The following is a 21432-nucleotide window of genomic DNA, read 5'->3' on the forward strand; positions in this document are numbered from 1 at the left end:
TAGAAGGCAAAAGTCAGATTAATGGGATATATACAGCTAGTCAAGAAACAGAAAAACAGATATAAAATGAACACCCTATTTGCTTCATGGAAGATGTAGAAAGATTACATAATAGAAGAAATGGCAGAGAAAAGGCAAATTGGTAGTAAATCCCAGGTGAATGACATGGAATGGGTTAGGTACAAGTGTAATTAATTAAGAGGGTTTCTTAGAAAGTTTTATATTCATCTCAGATGGTCAAGGTGCTAGGACAGACTCTGTTTGAGGATCCATTTACCTCCCCTAAAATATGAATCATAATCTGGCAGATTGATTAGTGGCATAACTTTCCTCCTTCACCATTTTTCTCCTCCCAAATAAACACAATAATTTGTACAGGATCCATAGAAGTAAGAAAGGCAATAACGCTATTCTAATTACCTCCGCTTAGAAAGCCCATCCCTCCTGTTCTTTTAGCTGGAAAACGCTTAATTTTCCTTCACAATTCAACTCAGGGCAGAGATATTACCTCATTGAGGAAGACTTCTTAATGTTTTTTGTTTGTTTGTTTTTGAGACAGGGTCTCTGTCACCCAGGCTGGAATGCAGCGGCACAATCATAGCTCACTGCAGGCTCAAACTCCTGGCGCTCAAGTGATCCTCTTGCTTCAGCCTCCCCAAGTGCTGGGATTAAAGGCAAGCCACAGTGTATAGCCTCTAATTTTCAAATTGTCCTAAGTGCCCCCTCCTGGGCTCCCAACAGCACTTGTTATTCTCAGTACTTGCTACACTATGGTACATTATGTGTTCCTGTATCTGAATGCTTAGAACTTAGCACAGGTGCACACAGTCTGAATTCAACAAAGCGCTAAGCTTAACTGAACTAATGGCTAAATTAATAACAGAAGATAAATTTCACCGACTGCACTTGAAAAGCACCACAGGCAGAAATGGAAAAGAGGAAGACTTCTGCTGTAGTCTTCAATTTCCACCCAGCTGGAGTTTTGATTTTGGGGGCTACAGTCTGAACTATGCAAGTATTCAGGAATTTTCTTTAAATTTTTTTTTTGTTTGTTTTTAAGGAATTCAATGTGGAATCAAAATTTCCTATGCTGGCATTCATCAAATCTGGCCCTAATCTGGTTATCACTGGCCTCATCCTACACTGCCCTTCCTACACTCCAGTCACACGCAACTTGCCCTTCCTGGAATGCCTGCACATTCACATATAGGTCCACTGTTTTTCTGCTTTTCTCCATGGGAAATCTTATTAATTTTTCAAGATGTGAGTCAATGTCACTTCCCCTTTGAAATCCTGCCTGGTACCTTTGTCCATACACCAATCCAGGTGGCAGAATTAATCATTCTCAAGTTTCTGTAGCACTTAGTTAAAATAGCTGAAGATAATTTACATAACAGTTTACAGTATTTGCATTTCCAACTAATAGGTGAGTTCCAAGGGTTGTTGTTTTTTTTTTAATTGAGTTGTTTTTAAATGTTTTTACTAAATAAGAAATACAAAAAAAAAATTTACAAAATATATGTAGGCATAAGGCAGTGCTTCTCAAACTTTAATGTGTACACAAATCACTTAGAGATCTTTATAAAATGATTCTGTAAGTCTGGGATCTTGAGATTCTGCCTTACTAACAAGCTTGTAAGGGATGCCAACACAGCTGGTTAGCAGAACACACTTTGAGTAGCAAGAGTGTAAGGAATAACAATACAGCGAATACTACCACTGTGTAGGTGTACCTACCACTCAGTTTCAGAAAAAGAATCTATTACCAATAGTACTATTAGCAAGCCCCATTTGGCCCTCTATTTTCCCTCTCATTTCCCCTCAGAAGAACTACTAGTCTAAATTTTGTGTTTAACAATCCCTTCCTTTTTATGAAAACATGTATTTATATTCCTAAATAATGTGCCATATAGTTTTGCAAGTTTCTGAACTGCAAATAAATTGAATCACATGTATGTACTCTTCTGCATTTTTAAAAATACCCAACTTGTAATTGAGATTGATCAAGGTTGTCATCTGGAATTGTAATTCATTCATCATTCACTGCTTTTAAGTATTCTGATGTGTGACTAAACACAGGCTGATGGACATTTGGTGTTTGGTGTTTCCAATTTGTTATCATTATACACAGTTACACAGTGCTACTGTGAACTTTTTTTTTTTTTTTGAGATGGAGTTTCGCTCTTGTTGCCCAAGCTGGAGTTCAATGGTGCAATCTTGGCTCACTGCAACCTCCTCCCAGGTTCAAGCAATTCTCCTGCCTCAATCTCCAGAGTAGTTGGGATTATAGGCATGCGCCACCACGCCTGGATAATTTTGTATTTTTAGTAGAGACGGGGGTTTCTCCATGTTGGTCAGGCAGGTCTCAAACTCCTGACCTCATGTGATCTGCCCGCCTCGGCCTCCCAAAGTGCTGAGATTACAGGCGTGAGCCACCACGCCCAGCTCGAACATCCTTTTTTTTTTTGTTTTGAGACAAGGTCTTGCTCTGTTGCACAGACTGGAGTGCAGTGGCTCAATCACAGCTCACTGCAGCCTTGAGTGCTTGGCTCAAACAATTCCTCCACATATGGATTTAAATGCTTTTAGGCATGTACTCTTTAGGCTCCTGAGTAGTTGGGACCACAGATGTGTGCCACCATGCCAGGCTAATTTTTTTATTATTTGTAGAGACAGGGCCTCACTATGTTGCCCAGGTTGAACTTGAACTCCTGGGCTCGAGTGATCCTCCTACTTCGGCCTCCCAAAGTGCTGGGATTACAGGCGTGAGCCACCATGCCTGGCCTACTGTGAACATTGTTTTTAAAAATATATAACAGCTTTATTGAGATACAGTTCATGTACCATACAATTCACCTATTTAAAGTGTACAATTTGACGGATTCTAGTATAGTCACAGAGTTGTGCAACCATCACAATTTCATCATCCCCAACATTTTCATCACCCTAGAAGGAAACTCAAAACCCAATACAGTGACTTCCCATTTCCCCCACCCCATTTCCTATTTATTTTATATGCATCCTTTCTCATTTTTCCCGATCAACTTTGTCAATGAGTTTTCAATATTATTAAATATGTTCGAATAATCAATTCTTGGAATTATTGATCCTCTCTAAAATAATGGTATGTTTTTTATTTTATTAATTTTTACTTTCATCTTTGTTATTCCTTCCTTCTACTTTCTTTGGGCTTATTCTTTTGTTGTTTCTCTACCATAGGCAGACTTATTTACAGCTCCTTTTTAGTAAGAATGTATCTTTGGGGAGGAAGTCATAGCTTTATACTAGGAGTCTTCTGTCTGATGGGCTTCCAGAGGCCATGAAAATCAAAGCCTAAATTTCATCTAGTTTGGCAACTGCCCTCAATGAGGGAAGCCGGCTTTAATGATCCACTCACCAATGTGATTTGCCATTTTTACTTGGTTTTGGGCCTCTTGAGTATTTTTTACTAACTCGCCAACTCAATGGTCAATTTCAAATGATCTAAAAAAAAAATTTTCAGGGCCAGATGAGCAGGCTCACGCCTGTAATCCCAGCATTTTCGCAGGCTGAGGTGGGTGGATCACAAAGACAAGAGATCGAGACCATCCTGGCCAACACGTTGAAATCTCGTCTCTACTAAAAATACAAAAATGAGCTGAGTGTGGTGGCACACGCCTGTAATCCCAGCTACTTGGGAGGCTGAGGCAGGAGAATTGCTTGAACCCGGGAGGTGGAGGTTGCAGTGAGCTGAGATCGTGTCACTGCGCTCCGGCCTGGCAACAGAACAAGACTCCACTTTAAAAAAAAAAAATGTAAGCAACATTTTTAGTATTCATCCTGACTATAAGACAGATTACACCTTCTACCATACTGCTAGAAATGGAAAAGACATGTCTTAATCATTTCTGTATCCCAGCATTTGATAGTGCCTAGCCCAGAAGAGATCCTCTGTGCCTATCTGCTGAAATGATCACAAACTCAAGATCTAGGAGGAAGATGAGTTTTGTATGGCTTGTACTAGGTCCCCCAATATATGGATTTAGGTGCTTTTAGGCACGGAATATACTCCTTTGGTGTCCACTTCTCTGTTTTCTTACACTCAGTCATACCACAGCCTCCAAAGGCATTTGAATTTGAAGGCTTGGTCTATTAAATTGAACTGTAGGAGATGAGTAGAAGACACTACAAGGACTATTTGAAAAGGAATTCACATAAGCTTACCTGCTGGTGATTGGGAAAATGTTCCATGGCTTTGAGCAGCAAATGGGTCACATCAGCCAGGAGTCGGACAGGCATTCCTGCAGCAAGATCCTGCTTGGTTAAGTTAAATACACAGGCGCTTGCAGCCAGTTGCACTGGCAAATTCATAGGGTGGTTTCTCATCCCAGTAACCACAAGCTGGAAAAAAAAAAAGAGTCCTCTTAATTCACCTTATAAATACAAGCCCTCTTCACAGAGCAGCATTATTTTGTTGGTCTGTAGTAACTTCAAAGATGTCATAAGTTTCTTTTTCATCCTCATGTGCAAACAGCCTAGAATATAGCAAGTTACTCACAAATAATTCCAGTCTACCTCATCAAGGCAGGTATTCAGCTATTCATATCTAGAGGTTTTCTGTAAAGCTAACGAATCTTTTCAACACAGGTCACTCATCTTTGTATTTCCAAGACCTATTTATGGTGCCTGTTACACGGAAGGCAGTGAATAAATTCTCACCGACTTGAATAGAGCATAACTTCATTCTCAAATCTCAATCTTCAGTTCCTTGAGAACACTGCCAAGGTTAGAGTGCAATAAAATCCATTCACTTCTCCTGGCCTAGACAACTATTTCTCACTTTTTCCTCTGCCCTCAAACCCCTGACGCATCCTTCCCATTCCTCACTATCAGCTGAAGATCTTGCTTTCTTTTTTTTTTTTTTTTTTTGAGACAGAGTCTCACTCTGTTGCCCAGGCTGGAGTGCAGTGGCGCGATCTCCACTCACTGCAAGCTCTGCCTCCCGGGTTCATGCCATTCTCCTGCCTCAGCCTCCCGAGTAGCTGGGACTACAGGCGCCCGCCACCACGCCCGGCTAGTTTTTTGTATTTTTTTAGTAGAGACGGGGTTTCACCGTGTTAGCCAGGATGGTCTCCATCTCCTGACCTCACGATCCACCCGTCTTGGCCTCCCAAAGTGCTGGGATTACAGGCTTGAGCCACTGCGCCCAGCCGAAGATCTTGCTTTCAACTACACTAAGAAAACTGCCAGCCTGGGCAATACGGTGAAACCCCATCTGTATAAAACAATGCAAAAATTTGCTGGGGTCCAGGAGCAGTGGCTCACGCCTGTAATCCCAGGAATTTGGGAGGCCAAGGTGGGTGGATCATGAGGTCAGGGGATCGAGACCATCCTGCCTAACATGGTGAAACCCTGTCTCTACTAAAAATACAAAAAATTAGCCAGGCGTGGTGGCAGGTGCCTGTAGTCCCAGCTACTTGGGAGGCTGAGGCAGGAGAATGGCATGAACCTGGGAGGCGGAGCTTGCAGTGAGCCGAAATTGCACCACTGCACTCCAGCCTGGGCAACAGAGTGAGACTCCACCTCAAAAAAAAAAGAAAGAAAGAAAAAACAAATACAGAAATTAGCTGGGCATGGTGGTGCATGCCCGTAATCCCAGCTACTCGGGCGGCTGAAGCAGGACAACTGCTTTAACCCAGGAGGCAGAGGTTGCAGTGAGCCAAGAGCACACCATTGCACTCAAGCCTGGGTAACAAGGGCGAAACTCCATCTCTCTCTCTTTCTCTCTCTCTCTCTCTATATATATATACATACACACACACACACACACACATATACATATACAAAGCTGGGCATGGTAGTGCATGCCTATAGTCCCATCTCTTGAGAGGCTGAGGTGGGAGGATTGCCTGAGCCCTGGGAGGCAGAGCCTGTAGTGAGCCATGGTTGTGCCACTGAGCTTCAGCTTGGGGGACAGAGTGAGACCCTGCCTCTAAGGAAAAGAGAAAAAAAAAAAAAAAGAAAACTGAAGCAACCAGAAAAAACTTCAGATTCTCATTACCACGTGTATCCTACTTACCAGCATACGTACATATACATCACCTTCCTGCCCGCTACCATAAGGAATCTTTTGGGGTCCTTTGTAAAACAAATCCCTCCATGTATATGTTAGATCATTATTTTCTTGTCTACTGAAGGGAAGCTGTTCACCCCTCCTACTCCCATATCAATTTTTTATTCTGTACTGGATCATTCATATCAGGATATAAACAAGATATATTTTTCCTATTTAAAAAAAATCAAAACATCCCTCTTTTAGTCTCACTTACTCAAACAATTATCATCTTTTTTCTTTGCTCCCTTTGTAGCAAAATTCCCTATAAGAATTGCCTTGGCCAGGCATGGTGGCTCGTGCCTGTAATCCCAGCACTTTGGGAGGCCGAGGCAGGTGGATCACTTGAGATCAGGAGTTCGAGACCAGCCTGATCAACATGGTGAAACCTTGTCTCTACTAAAAATACAAAAATTAGCTGGGCGTGGTGGTGCGTGCCTATAATCCCAGCTACTTGGGAGGCTGAGGCAGAAGAATTGCTTGAACATGGGAGGCGGAGGTTGCAGTCAGCTGAGTTTGCGCCACTGCACTCCATCCTGGGCAATAGAGTGAGACCCAGTCTCAAAAAAAAAGGAATTGCCTAGGCTAGGTGTAGTGGCTCATGCCTGTAATTACAGAACTCTGGGAGCTCAAGGCAGGAGGATCACTTGAGGTCAGGAATTCGAGACTAGCCTGGGCAACACAGCAAGAACCTCTCTCTACAAAAAATTTTTTAAAATTAGCCTGTGCAACATAGTGTGACCCTGTTTCTACAAAATTAGCCGGGTGTGGTTGCATGGGCTTGCAGTCCTAGTTACTCGGGAGGCTTAGGCAGGAGGATTGCTGGAGCCTAGGATTTTGAGGTTACAGTGAGCTATGATCATACTACTGCACTCCAGCCTGGGTGACAGAGTGAGGCACTTTTAAAATTTTAAAAATTAGCCAGGTGTGATGGCACACACCTATAGTCCCAGACGTTTGGGAGGTTGAGGCAGAAGATTGCTTGAGCTCAAGAGTTTGAGGTTGCAGTGAGCTATGATTGTGCACCACTGCACTCCAGCCTGGGCAATACAGCTAGATCTTGTATCTTTAAAAAAATAAAATAAAAGTGGCTCACTCCTATAATCCCAACACTCTGGGAGGCCAAGGTAGGAGAATCACTTGAGCCCAGGAATTTGAGACCAGCCTGGGCAACATAGTGGGTCTCCATCACTACAAAAAAAACAACAACAACAACAATAATAATAACAAATTTTAAAATTCAGCCAGGCATGGTGTTATATGCTTGTAGTTCCAGCCACTCTGGAGGCTGAGGCAGGGGGATCATTTGAGCCCAGGAGGGAGGTCAAGGCTGCAGTGAACTATGATCATGCCACTGCACCCCAGCATGGGTGACAGAGTAAGATGCTACCTCAATAAATAAATAAACAAATAAATAGCCTATATTCTTTCATTTATCTCCGAATCATTCTCTGAATGCCTGAATGAATATTTCAGATCAAGACTAGAGATCTAGTCCTTTGTTGCTCGGTTCACAGTAATCAAAACCAAAAAAAAAAGACAATTCATATACGAAGTGCCAACATCCTCTGATATATATAAAAGGAGTGACAGGTGTTGGTGATAATATCCTAAGGACTAAAATGTTACTGGTTCCTACCCAAGCACCTCATTCTCAGAATTTAAGGTATGTAGGATGTCAAGTTGTGGCTCTGCCACTGACATTATTACTTAATGTCACAGAACCTCAATTTCATAATCTGTAAAACAAAAGATAAAACCCATCTCTTGGAATTGTGCCCACTAAACAAGGTGCCAAATATAATTTAGTCCTATGCTCATCGGTTTTCAAAACTGAATGTGCATAAGAATTACCTTGGAATTATCTTGGGGGCTTATTAAAATGCAGATTCCTGTGCCTCATCTAGCCCTACTGAATCTAAATTTTGGGGGGTGGGGTTTACAAATATCTCTTTTTTTTTTTTTTCAGACAAGGTTTCACTCCTGTCACCCAGGTTGGAGTGTGGTAGCATGATCTCGGCTCGCTGCAACCTCTGCCTCCCAGGCTTGAGCAATTCTCCTGCCTCAGTGTCCCACGTAGCTGGCCCTACAGGTGTGTGCCACCACACCTGGCTAATTTTTGTAGAGATAGGGTTTTGCCATGTTGCCCAGGCTGGTCTTGAACTCCTGAGCTCAAGTGATCTGCCTGCGTTGGTTTCCCAAAGTACTAGGATTACAAGGGTGAGCCACCACCACTCCTGGTCACAAATATGCTTTTTAAATAAGCAATATCCTAGACTTGTAGTGGTCAAAGGACCACTTTTTTTTTTTTTTTTTTTGAGAGAGTCTTGCTCTGTTGCTCAGGCTGGAGTACAGTGGCATGATCTCGGCTCACTGTAACCTCGGCCTCCCAGGTTCCTCATGCCTCAGTCTCCTGAGTAGTTGGGATTACTGGCGTGCACTACCACACTCAGCTAATTTTTTGTATTTTCAGTAGAGATGGGGTTTCGCCATGTTGGTCAAGCTGGTCTAGAACTCCTGGCCCCAGGTGACCTGCCTGCCTCAGCTTCCCAAAGTTATTATAGGTGTGAGCCACTGTGTCCTGGCCCAGAGGACCACATTTTGATAAATGTTGCCCTAAGCATTCAACAAAATTAAGACATCTCCTTTCTTGCCCTTCAAAAGCTGTCTTGGTTAAAATAGCTGGGTGCTGTGATGTACACCTGTAGTCCTAGCTACTTGGGAGGCTGAGACAGGATTGCTTGAGCCCAGGAGTTTGAGGTCTGTGAACAGCCACTGCACTTTTGCCTGGGGAACACAGTAAGACCCTATGACTTAAAAAAAAAATTAAAAAAAACTTAATTGGAGAGTAATGTAAATCAGTTAAGAATGCACAGTAGGTTCTAAACAGCATGGAAAAGTGCCTTGTGGAATTCCGATATCTGCTTTCTTTATTTCTCTCCTTCTTTTTTTGTATTTTTAAATACTTTTTGTAGAATTGGGGTTTTGCCATGTTGCTCAGGCTGGTCTTGAACTCCTGGGCTCAAGCTACCCATCTGTCTCAGCCTCCTGAAGTACTGGGATTACAGGCATCAACTACCACACCTGGCCCAATATTGTATTTCTAAAAAAATCTATTTGGGAAACAACATAGGGTTAATATACAAAACAGTGTCCTGATCTCAGTCATATACTTTCATTTTCTACAGTAGCTGGTGACAAAATATCATGGTGGTCACTGGTTTTAGGTAGATAAATATGTACAAGGCATTTATATGCTTAATGAGACTACTATAAAACTTCAATAACATTGTACGACTATATTCTCTCTCATTTGTGGCTAATAATTGAAATCACACGTCATCAATTATATTATAAATAATAAAAAAAGACTAAATGCAAATTTTCACCAATTTTCTTCAAAAAATCATCTGCCCAGGGAGATCATTTCAAAAATTTCATATCCTGTTTCTTATTCTTACCTTTAAAATTTCTGGCTTTGTTTTTTCCATCACATGAGTCAGACTAAAAAGATGAAATAGAGCTTCCCGAACAAAGAATGCCCGTTCACTGTAACGCTTCAGTGCTTCTGCAATCTGAGTTTCATTGGCTTCTCCAGACACCTGTGAACATAACCAGATTAGCTTTTAGAATTCTCTCTCTTTCTCTATCTAAATATCATTTGTGGCCAGGTGTGGTGGCTCATGCCTGTAATCCCAGTAATTTGGGAGGCCAAGGTGGGTGGATCATGTGAAGTCAGGGGTTCGAAACCACCATAGCCAACATGGTGAAACCCCATCTCTACTAAAAATAAAAAAGTTAGCCAAGCGTGGTGGCACACGCCTGTAATCGCAGCTACTCAGGAGGCTGAGGCAGAAGAATCGCTTGAACTGAGAAGGGGGAGGTTACGGTGAGCTGAGATCACACCACTGCACTCCAGCCTGGGCAACACAGCAAGACTCTGTCTCTAAATAAATAAATAAATATAACTTGTATACATGGCATCTAGGATAGTTATGTAAAGCTGGAATCAAATAAAAATGATTATACTTTCCAATCTATCCAGATTAGTCATCTTAAAAAGGTGTATTTGTCTTGAAGAGATGTATATTAGATAAACTCAGAACCTAGCATAAGACCATGGGTGAAATTTTCTGTATTATACCTAAAATAAATCCCAAGATATTTAACACTATTTATAAGGCCCTACCACTTGATGAGGATCCTATCTGCCTCTTACTCCTCTCCCCCTAGCTCACAATGTTTTAGCTATATAACCCTTTTTTCCTCATCTTTCCGTAAGTCAAGCTTTTTCTCAGTAAAACACCACTCATACAATGTCCTCTCTGACTGAAAACTTCCTTTCTCTCTTTGCCTGACTAATTTCTACTCATTCTTCCTTATTCAAGTTAAGGATACTTTCTTAGAGAAGTCTTTTTGAGCCACTGATTTAAATTAGGTCCCCTAAAACATCTCTTTCATAATCCCCCACTGGATTGATCCCCCACTGGATTGATCTATTCACCATTGTACCCCAATAGCTAGCATTATGCTTGGCTCAGAATACATACTCCATAAGTATTCATCAAATAAATGTATCAACTAATTTCTCCGGATTTATCATACTCCTTTTCAGCACCAAGAGGTTCTGTTTAAACTTAAGTCTTTCTAGGGATTCCTAACATAAAAGCATATTATTTTATTTTATTTTATTTTTATTTTTTTGAGACGGAGTCTTGCTCTGTTGCTCAGGCTACAGTGCAGAAGCTCGATCTCAGCTCACTGCAAGCTCCGCCTCCCGGGTTCACACCATTCTCCTGCCTCAGCTTCCTGAGTAGCTGGGACTACAGGCGCCCGCCACCTCGCCCGGCTAACTTTTTGTATTTTTAGTAGAGACAGGGTTTCACCGTGTTGGCCAGGATGGTCTCGATCTCCTGAACTCGTGATCCACCTGCCTCAGCCTCCCAAAGTGCTGGGATTACCGGCGTGAGCCACCACGCCCAGCCCAAAAGTGTATTATTTTAAGATAATAAACGTATCTTAAAATGTGGTTCATGTGCCACTGGGCAACCAAATATAGGTAACAGAAAGTGGCTCTTTATAACAGTAATCCAACTAGTAAGTGAAAAATAAATAATTAAAATATCACCATAATCCCCAGTGAATTGACAGATCTAGCTACTAAGTGTCAATAACTGCTAACATCACAGAAAGACAAACAACTAGATATTTATGTACCTCATGATATAAGAATACAACACCTAAGGGTCTGGCCAAAGGGATAAAATGTAAGTCTAATTAAGCCTCCAAATCCAGCTACCAATTTGCAGAAAATAAGAGAAAGATGCACCATTAGTATACAATCAGCAAAATCCAGGCTGACAGAGTGGCTTATATCTGTAATCCCAGCACTTTCGGAGGCTGAGGCAGGAGGATCACCTTAAGCCCAGGAGTTCCAGACCGGCCTGGGCAACAAAGCAAGACCCTGTCTCTACAAAACAGCAACAAATACAATAAAATCCAGACTTAGGGAAACTCTACAAATCATAACGATAGATTCTTCAATAAACAAATTATAAGGAAAAGAAAGGGATGGAGGAGGAACCTATAAACTAAAAGATACTCAAAAGACATCAAATTGTTTTAAACGGGCAAGATTATCCAGGTGCCTAAATGGTTGGGTCATAAAATTATAAAGAAATGAGGCCGGGCGCGGTGGCTCAAGCCTGTAGTTCCAGCACTTTGGGAGGCCGAGACGGGTGGATCACGAGGTCAGGAGATCGAGACCATCCTGGCTAATACGGTGAAACCCCGTCTCTACTAAAAAAAAAAAAAATACAAAAAACTAGCGGGGCGAGGTGGCAGGTGCCTGTAGTCCCAGCTACTCGGGAGGCTGAGGCAGGAGAATGGTGTAAACCCGGGAGGAGGAGCTTGCAGTGAGCTGAGATCCAGCCACTGCACTCCAGCCCAGGCGACAGAGCGAGACTCTGTCTCAAAAAAAAAAAAAAAAAAAAAAAAGAAATGCAAGGACATGGCCAGGTGTAGTGGCTCACACCTATAATCCCACCACTATGGGAGGCCAAAGTGAGCTTTGGGGTAGCTGACAAAGTTCTGCTACTTAACCTAAGTGATGGTTTCAAGTGTGTTCACTTTTATTTCATCTTAAGCTACATAATTATTTATCATCTTTGTCTCTGTTTTATTTTACAATAAAGTTTTTAAAAATGCCAAAAAATGTCATTCAGAGAGACTATCTCATAATAAGGGGAAGATTTAGTCTTTTTTGGCAGTAACATTATACAGCGTAACACAAAAGTAATCAAATATTTTAAAAATATATTACTCAGTAACAAAGATTTATATAAACATATAATATTCAGCCAGGCATGATGGCTCATGCCTGTAATCCCAGCACTTTGGGAGGCAGAGGCAGGAGGATCACTTGAGCCCAGGAGTTCAAAACCAGCCTGGGGAACATAGTAATACCTTGCCTCTATAAAAGAAAAAAAAATTAGTTGCGTGTGATGGTGCATGCCTGTAATCCCAGCTACTTGGGAGACTGAAGTGGACTGCCTGAGCCCAGGAATTTGAGGCTGCAGAAAGCCATGACTGTGCCACATCACTCCATGATGGGCAACAGAGTGAGACTCTATCAAAAAACAAAAAAGCCTATAATATTCACACTGGAATATGCAGCTTTGAGGAAATGAAGGGATGTATCGTGGTTGACATTTCAACCATTAATAGGATATGCTACAAGAGTCTGAAATAAATTAGACTACAGTATTGATACATGTCACATGATGCAAGGGCACATATTAAGAATTTCTAAGATTGTTGAAATAATAATAAAAGTTTTTTTACTTCCATTACTTTATGTCTTTTATGTCTTTTCTTTTTTTTTTTTTCGAAGCAGAGTCTCGCTCTGCCACCCAGGCTGGAGTGCAGTGGAACGATCTCGGCTCACTGCAAGCTCCACCTCCTGGGTTCACGCCATTCTCCTGCCTCAGCCTCCCGAGTAGCTGGGACTACAGGCGTCTGCCACCACGCCCGGCTAATTTTTTTGTATTTTTAGTAGAGACGGGGTTTCATCGTGTTAGCCAGGATGGTCTCGATCTCCTGACCTTGTGATCCGCCCGCCTCAGCCTCCCAAAGTGCTGGGATTACAGGCGTGAGCCACTGCGCCTGGCCTTTTTTTCCTTTTTTTTGAGACACAGTCTCGCTCTGTCGCCCAGACTGGAGTGCAGCGCGCACGATCTCAGCTCACTGCAACCTCTACTTCCCCGGTTCAAGCAATTGTCATGCCTCAGCCTCCCAAGTAACTGGGATTACAGACACCTGCCACCACGTCTGGCTAATTTTTGTACTTTTAGTAGAGATGGGATTTCGCCACGTTGGCCAGGCTGCTCTCAAACTTCTGACCTCAAGTGATCAGCTGACCTTTGCCGCCCAAAGTTCTGGGATTACAGGCATGAGCCACCACGCCCGGCCTCCATTACTTTACTTCTTTAAATGCTTTTTAAACTGTCTATTCATGTATAACATACTTACACAAACTGGTTTGGACTACATATTCACATATACAAATGGGTATTTAATAAAATTTTTCAAAGTGTTTAGTTCATTGAATCACCCAGAACTTTTTCTTATAAATTCAGAAAAAAACACTGAAATGTGAAATGAGAAAAAACTATAAGAGGGAGATATAAAATAATCTAAATCAGACTTTATTCTTCCTTTACCCACATTTGGTTGGTTCCAACAACTTTATAAATCTCTTAAATGAAATATATTCTCAAGTTACCTTGAATATAAAATTAAAGAACTTTTGTTACCGGAAGAATGTTAAAAACACTAAGTCAGTTGTTTTGTTTCTTTTTTTTTTTGAGACACAGTCTCTCTCTATTGTCCAGGGTAGAATGCAGTGGCACAATCTCGGCTCACTGCAACCTCCACTTCCCAGGTTCAAATGATTCTCCTGCCTCAGCCTCCTAAGTAGCTGGGACAACAGGCGTCTACCACCATGCCTGGCTAAATTTTTTGTATTTTTAGTAGAGGTGGGGTTTCTCCAACTCCCAATTGGCCTCAAGTGATCTGCACGCCTTGGCCTCCCAAAGTGCTGGGATTATAGGCGTGCTCTGAGCCAATTTTATTGCTTATATATATATGTATGTAGTTTTTTTTTTAGACAGAATTTCGCTCTTGTTGTTCAGGCAGGAAATCAATGGCACGATCTCAGCTCACCACAACCTCTACCTCCTGGGTTCAAGAGATTCTCCTGCATCAGCTTCCCAAGTAGCTGGGATTACAGGCATGCACCACCATGCCCAGCTAATTTTTTTTGGATTTTTAGTAGAGACTGGGTTTCTCCATGTTGGTCAGGCTGGTCTCCAACTCCCGATCTCAGGTGCTCCGCCTGCCTCGGCCTCCCAAAGTGCTGGGGTTACAGGTGTCAGATGGGGGTCTCACTATGTTGCTCAGGCTGGTCTCAAACTCCTAAGCTCAAGCAATCCTCCCACCTCGGCCTCTCAAAGTGCTAGGATTAAAGGCATGAGCCACTACACCTGGCCAAAAAACAATTATGTACTTTCACTACATGTTGATTACTGCAGTTTTTCAATACAGCAGTCTGACTTCAAGGGAGAGATCTAAGTTAAGACACAAATTTAGGAGTCACTGCATATAGATTTAAGGACTGAGGTACAGAACACTCCAACAGTCAGAGGCCTGGAAAATAAGGAAGAACCAACAAAGGAAATTGAGGCTCAGTAGCAAGACAAGTAGGAAAAAAAAACAAGCAAGTATGATATCCTGGAAGCTAAGTTGTTTTTTTTTGTTTTTGTTTTTTTAAATAGGTATCTCAGGGAAGAGGAAAAGATCAACTGTGTCAAATACCATTTTACTTTGGGTCAAATACAATGAAGACTAAGAACTAACACTGGGTTTAGCAGATTTTCGATGTTCTCATGAGTTGGGAGCCACAGCTTGGGAGATAATGCAAGTGGATTAGGTGGCCAAAAAATGTAAGAATTCTAGTTGTGGAGAAATGGAAGGTGATGGTGACAGGAAACTGATGGTGAGAGATGAGAAAACTGAGTAGGGAAACAGTGAGAAGAGAAAATTGAGTGCAGAAATACTGATGACAGAGCTGGAAATTCTATGGTAAGAAAGCCAGGCTAGGCTCAGGGGCTTACACCTGTAATCCCAAAAGTGGGAGGCCAAGGTGGGAGGATCATTGAGCGAGAACCCATCTTTACAAAAACACTAAAAAAAAATAAAAATAAAAAATAAATAGGCCAGGCGTGGTGGCTCACGCCTGTAATCCCAGCACTTTGGGAAGCCAAAGCAGGCAGGTCACCTAGGTCAGAAGTTCAAGACCAGCCCGGCTAACATGGTGAAACCCTATCTCTACCAAAAATACAAAAATCGGCTGGACATGGTAGCAGGCACCTGTAATCCCAGCCACTCAGGAGGCTGAGGCAGGAAATTTGCTGAAACCCAGGAGGTGGAGGTTGCTGTGAGCCGAGATTGCGCCACTGCACTCCAACCTGAGTGACAGAGCAAGACTCCATGTAAAAACCTGAGTGGCTGGGATTAAAAGTGCAGTCAAGGTGGCACTGGCTTGTGGTCCCAGCTACTCAGGAGGCTAAGCCAGGAGGATCCACTCGAGCCCAGGAGGTAGTGGCTGCATGAGCTTGTTCATGCCACTGTACTCCAGCCTGGGTAACAGGGCAAAACCCTGCCTCTGAAAAAAAAAAAAAAGTTATTTTAAAACAGTGATTCATGAGTTTGGCTGGACACTGCAGTCATCTTGAAGCTTTAAAAAATACTGATGCCTGGGTCTTACCTCTCTTCCTAATACAGTCTTTGCACATATTATTCTGTCTGCTGGGAATACCGTCTACTGAGCTACTCACCCTTAAGATCTCCACTCATTCATCAATTTCTCAGAGAAAACAGGCCGGGAGTGGTGGCTCATGCCTGTAAACCTAGCACTTTGGAAGGCCAAAACAGGTGAACTGCCTGAGCTCAGGAGTTCGAGACTAGCCTTGGCAACATGGTGAAACCCAGTCTCTACTAAAATACAAAAACTTAGCCGGGTGTGGCAGTGTGCGCCTGTAGTCCCAGCTACTTGGGAGGCTGAGGCAGGAGAATCACTTGAACCTGGGAGGCAGAGGTTGCAGTGAGCCAAGATCATGCCATTGCACTCCAGCCTGGGTGACAGAGCGAGATTCCATCTCCAAAAAAAAAAAAAAAGAAAAAATTTATGGTTTAAAGCATATATCTATAAAAGTATATAAGTAAATAGGTATAAATATAAAAATGTATTTGTAATAATATAATCACCACCCTCATTAGGTTAAGCTACTCGGAGGCATTTTCTTTTTTCCTTCTTTTTTTTTGAGATGCAGTCTCACTCTATCACCCAGGCTTGAGTGCAGTGGCATAATCTTGGCTCTCTGCAACTTCTGCCTTCTGGGTTCAAGAGATTCTCCTGCCTCAGGCTCCCGAGTAGGTGGGACTATAGGCACATGCCACCATGCCTGGCTAATTTTTGTATTTTTAGTAGAGATGGGGTTTCACCATGTTGGCCAACCTGGTCTCGAACTCCTGACCTCAAGTGACCCGTCCACCTCTGCCTCCCAAAGTGTTGGGATTACAGGTGTGAGCCACCACACTCAGCCTCATTTTCATTTTTGAATCCCAAGCTCTATCAAATCCAATTGATGTTTGTTAAACTAAATTTAAACCATTAGGCATGAGAAATCTTAGGAAAAGCAAAATTCTACCATTTCTACAGTAGAGATCTCCTTAGAATACTTGATCTCCCGCTAGGTATTCAATTCAACAAGGGGTGTCCCTAGCTTCTCCGAAGTTATCCATTAAAAACAGTATATGTAGCTAGGGGCAGTGACTCACGCCTATAATCCCAGCACTTTGGGAGGCCAAGGCGGGCAGATCACAAGGTCAGAAGATCAAGACCATCCTGGCTAACACAGTGAAACCCTGTCTCTACTAAAAATACAAAAAATTAGCCAGGTGTGGTGGCAGGCACCTGTAGTCCCAGCCACTCAGGGGGCTGAGGCAGGAGAATGGTGTGAACCTGGGAGGCAGAGCTTGCAGTGAGCTGAGATCACACCACTGCACTCCACCCTCAGTGACAGAGCGAGACTCTGTCTCAAAAGACAAAAAAACAAAAAAAAAGCAGTGTATGTAAATGGTTCAAAATATCTAAACATTATCATCATAAGACAACCTAATGTTTATCCAGGACCTACTATGTGACTTGCACTTTACATAGATTGTCATTAATCTTCAGAATTCTGCAAGGTAAGAATACTATGTATTCTACAAATAAGGAAATAAAAACTCGAAGTGACATCATAGCTTGTTCTGGGTCATGAAGCTGAAATTTTAATTAGGACTCTAAGCCTTTCAACTATATGAAGCCCTGTTTCATGAACATGTTCCATATATTATACACATTCATCTTTAACAGAGTCTTACGCAACTAAGATATTGGTCAGCCTGACAAAATAACACATTTTTAAAGTCTAACCTTCAAATGTCCTTCGCCTGTGAGGAATTCAGAGTAACCAGCATCAGTAGCCAGCAAACCTACAAACTGCATACTTGGACGTTGTTGTATAAAAGCTTCAACAGCTTTATCTGTCACGTGCTTTCTCCCAGAAACATCCAGAGAAACAAGGTTGGGTAGGATGTCTTTTTGTTCCAGTAAGCGAAGAGCTATGTCTGATGTAAACTGTTTATCATCTGAGATATCAAGATGATTCAGATGTTTGAGTTCCCGAACTACATCCAGTATCTGGGTGGTTGTCATTTTTAAACATTTCAAGTGGTGCATGGTTAGAGACTTGAGTCGGTCTTTGCAGGCCAGTAGAGCAGTGATGTCTGTGATCGAGGTGTTAGAAATATCCAAGCTCTCTAATCTTGGCAACGAGGCAACTTCAGCCAGGTCTTCATTGTAAAAGAGAACATTGGTGATGCTTAAAGCTCGAAGGCCAGAAAGCCGGCTGAAGCACCGCTCGTAAGGATCCTCGAGGGAGAGAGTTAATGAATTCAGCACCAGGCATTGGAGATTCTGCTGGATCCATTTGTTACTGCCAAGCCCACTGATAATGTCTGTAATCGTGATATCAGCATTCACACCTGTGGCATCAAGTTCCACTAACTTGTGATGGCAGAAGGCTTTCCGGAAAGCAACAGCAGAAATCTTTGCTTTGCGAATGCAGGCTCGCTTTAAGCGCATCTGGTTGCCCCTAAAAATACCCACAGTTCCATCATTCAGTAGACCTGTGGAAAAACAAGCAGCACTTTAACTTCAAAAAACAGCTAAAGAATAGCTAAAATTTCCATCACACTTTACATTTCCAAAGTGCTCCCATGTAACAGTATCTTGTCTGATAATCACAATTCATTTAGGTGAGAACATTATTGTTTACAACCTGTAGATGAGTAAACTAGGGCTCAGAGAGTGGCTTTCCAAGATCACAGGGCCAGCAAGTGGCAGAATCAGGACTGTGGCAGACATTACTGATATCCACTAACATCTGGTTCTTATCTTACCAAACAGACAACTGCATTTCCCAGCCCATCCCTGGAGTTAGCTGGAGCCATGTGCCTAGTTCTGGCCAATGGACTGTATGCTGAAGCACCTGAGAGCCAGTGCATGATTTTCCATGCTGTCTTTTCCTGCTATGACAAATGAGGAGCCTTCACGTTCTAGAGAGCATAGTTTTATGAGGAGGAACCCTCCATCAGTTTGGACCCTAGGGTAACCACGAAGCAGAATTCTCTATGGACTTGCAGAGTTATGTACCACAAGTGAGGTATAAACCTTGTGTTAAGGTATTTGATTTGTTACCAATACATTTCTAGCCTATCCTTAAAATTCCCTTAACATATTATTATACACACAAATATATATACATATATTTAGCATGCACTTAATGCCTTGTAATTCATTAATAAACCACTAGCCAGATCTCAAACCTTATTAAAGTGATCTAGACCTGGGAAACATAGCGAGACCCCATCTCTACAAAATAACTGAAAACAAGTTGGGCATAGTGGTGCATGCCTATAGTCCCAGCTACTAGGGAGGCTGAGATGGAAGGATCACTTGAGCCCAGGAGTTCGTGGTTATAATGAGTTGTGATTGCATCGCTGCACTCCAGCCTGGATGACAGAGTGAGACCCTGTCTCTTAAAAACAACAACAACAACAACAAAAAAAACAAACTAGTAGTTATAGCCCCTCCCTGGCAGATGAATGTAAATGAAGTCGACCCAGTAACCTCCTCAAAGTGCTTTCGAGATATACCTGTCTACCACAGTGTCACAAGCATATGATACTTTGGAGCCACATCAACAATATCACATATCAACTAAACAACACTGACTGTGAAAGAAGTAACAATCATGCCAAAAAAAGGTAGTCTAAGAACAGTCTGGGGTGAACGAGCAATTGAGGACAGGTAAATAAATAGCCTGAAGTCAAGAGAGGAACTCTAAGGTGGCACCTTAGCTGGCCCATACTCAAAATGTAGCTAGGCTGCCAGCCAGTCATCCTTAAATTAGAACTGAGGTATGTTTAAAAGGGAGCACTACTCTCTAATGAATTTTGCAGACTTAATTACAGTTACACAGCTAAAATCAAGAAAGGCCTCTGCAAAACCTGCCGAAGTGGACAAAAATGCCTAATTACATATTAAGAACTCCATTATATTTTAGAGCTGCGCTGTCCAATACATAGTCACTAGCTACACATAGCTGGAGAGCACTTGAAAAGCAGGTGGTACAACGTGAGGTCAGCTACAAGTATAAAATATACACCAGATTGTGACGATTTAATACAACAAAATAATGTAAAGTATCTTAATTTTGTATATTGACTACAGGTTGAAATGATCATTTTTTAATATATTGGGTTAAATAAAAATAATTAAAACTAGTTTCACTTGTTTCTTTTTATTTTTGTATGTGGCCACCGGTAAATTTATTTATTTATTTATTTATTTATTATTATTATTATTATTATTTTTTTTTTTTTTGAGACGGAGTCTCTCTCTGTCACCCAGGCTGGAGTGCTGTGGCTGGATCTCAGCTCACTGCAAGCTCCGCCTCCCGGGTTCACGCCATTCTCCTGCCTCAGCCTCCCGGGTAGCTGGGACTACAGGCACCGCCACCTCGCCCAGCTAGTTTTTTGTAGTTTTTAGTAGAGACGGGGTTTCACCGTGTTAGCCAGGATGGTCTCGATCTCCTGACCTCGTGATCCGCCCTTCTCGGCCTCCCAAAGTGCTGGGATTACAGGCTTGAGCCACTGCGCCCGGCCTGGCCACCGGTAAATTTAAAATTACATTTCTATTAAACACTGTGGTTCTAGAGATAGCCTTTCAAATTACCTGAACTCTATTTCAGGGGAGTAAATTTCATGGTGGGGTCCATTCAGCAAACAGTTTATTAAACAATTACTATATGTCAAGTATCCTAAATGTTGTAGATACAAAGAAAAACAAGATATGCCCCTATAATCAAAGGATTCATAATCCCATGGAGTAAAAAAGACACAAACAGCCATAACAAAATGAGATATTTGGTATACCGATGTCAAGTATAAGTACCACAAAAACAAAGAAAAGGAAGTAAACCATCACAAATGGAGATCTGGAAAAGATTTGATGGGAGAGGTGATCTTTGAGTAAGGCCTTTGAAGATGGTGGAAGAATTCAATGATAGAGAAAGAAGGTTAGGAGGCCAGGTGCAGTGGCTCATGCCTGTAATCCCAGCATTTTAGGAGGCTGATGCAGATGGATCATATGAGGCCAGGAATTCAAGACCAGTCTAGCCAACATGGCAAAACCTCATTTCTACTAAAAATGCAAAAATTAAATGGGTGTGGTGGTGCACGCCTGTAATACCAGCTACTTGGGAGGCTGAGGCAGAGAATCACTATGAACTTGGGAGGTGGAGGCTGCAGTGAGCCGAGATTGTGCCACTGCACTCCAGCCTGGGCGACAGAGTGAGACTTCATCTCAAAAAAAAAAAAAAAAAAAAAGAGAGAGAGAGAAAGAAGGTTAGGTATATTAAAGAAAGAATATACAACATAAGCAAAGTCTTAAAGATGTGAAAGCATATCACAGGGTTAGGAAATGGCAAGTAGTTCTTTCTATATTGCTTGAACATAAACAACTAGAGTCATAAGATGCGGTGCATTTCTGGGGATATAAGCATGCAAATGGGAGAGAAGAGATGAGGCTGAAGGTGAGCTGGAGCTAGATCACTCTGAATGGTGAAGAGATGAAAGCAGATCAGCTAGGGACCTTGGGACCCATGGAACAA

General features: G+C 42.1%; 1 protein-coding gene across 1 annotated transcript in view; it reads right to left on the minus strand.

Moving 5' to 3' along the window:
* Positions 1 to 21432, minus strand: part of ZYG11B (zyg-11 family member B, cell cycle regulator) — a 105089-nt gene that overhangs the window by 39990 nt on the left and 43667 nt on the right. Inside the window, exons 3-5 of the mRNA XM_026454165.1 lie at positions 17631 to 18385; positions 9553 to 9693; positions 4204 to 4380 (exon numbers count right to left, since the gene is read on the minus strand). Coding sequence (XP_026309950.1) covers positions 4204 to 4380; positions 9553 to 9693; positions 17631 to 18385 — 1073 coding nt within the window. The remainder of the gene's footprint in view (positions 1 to 4203; positions 4381 to 9552; positions 9694 to 17630; positions 18386 to 21432) is intronic.

This window comes from Piliocolobus tephrosceles, chromosome 1, assembly GCF_002776525.5.
Source record: "Piliocolobus tephrosceles isolate RC106 chromosome 1, ASM277652v3, whole genome shotgun sequence".
NCBI classification, from domain to species: domain Eukaryota; kingdom Metazoa; phylum Chordata; class Mammalia; order Primates; family Cercopithecidae; genus Piliocolobus; species Piliocolobus tephrosceles.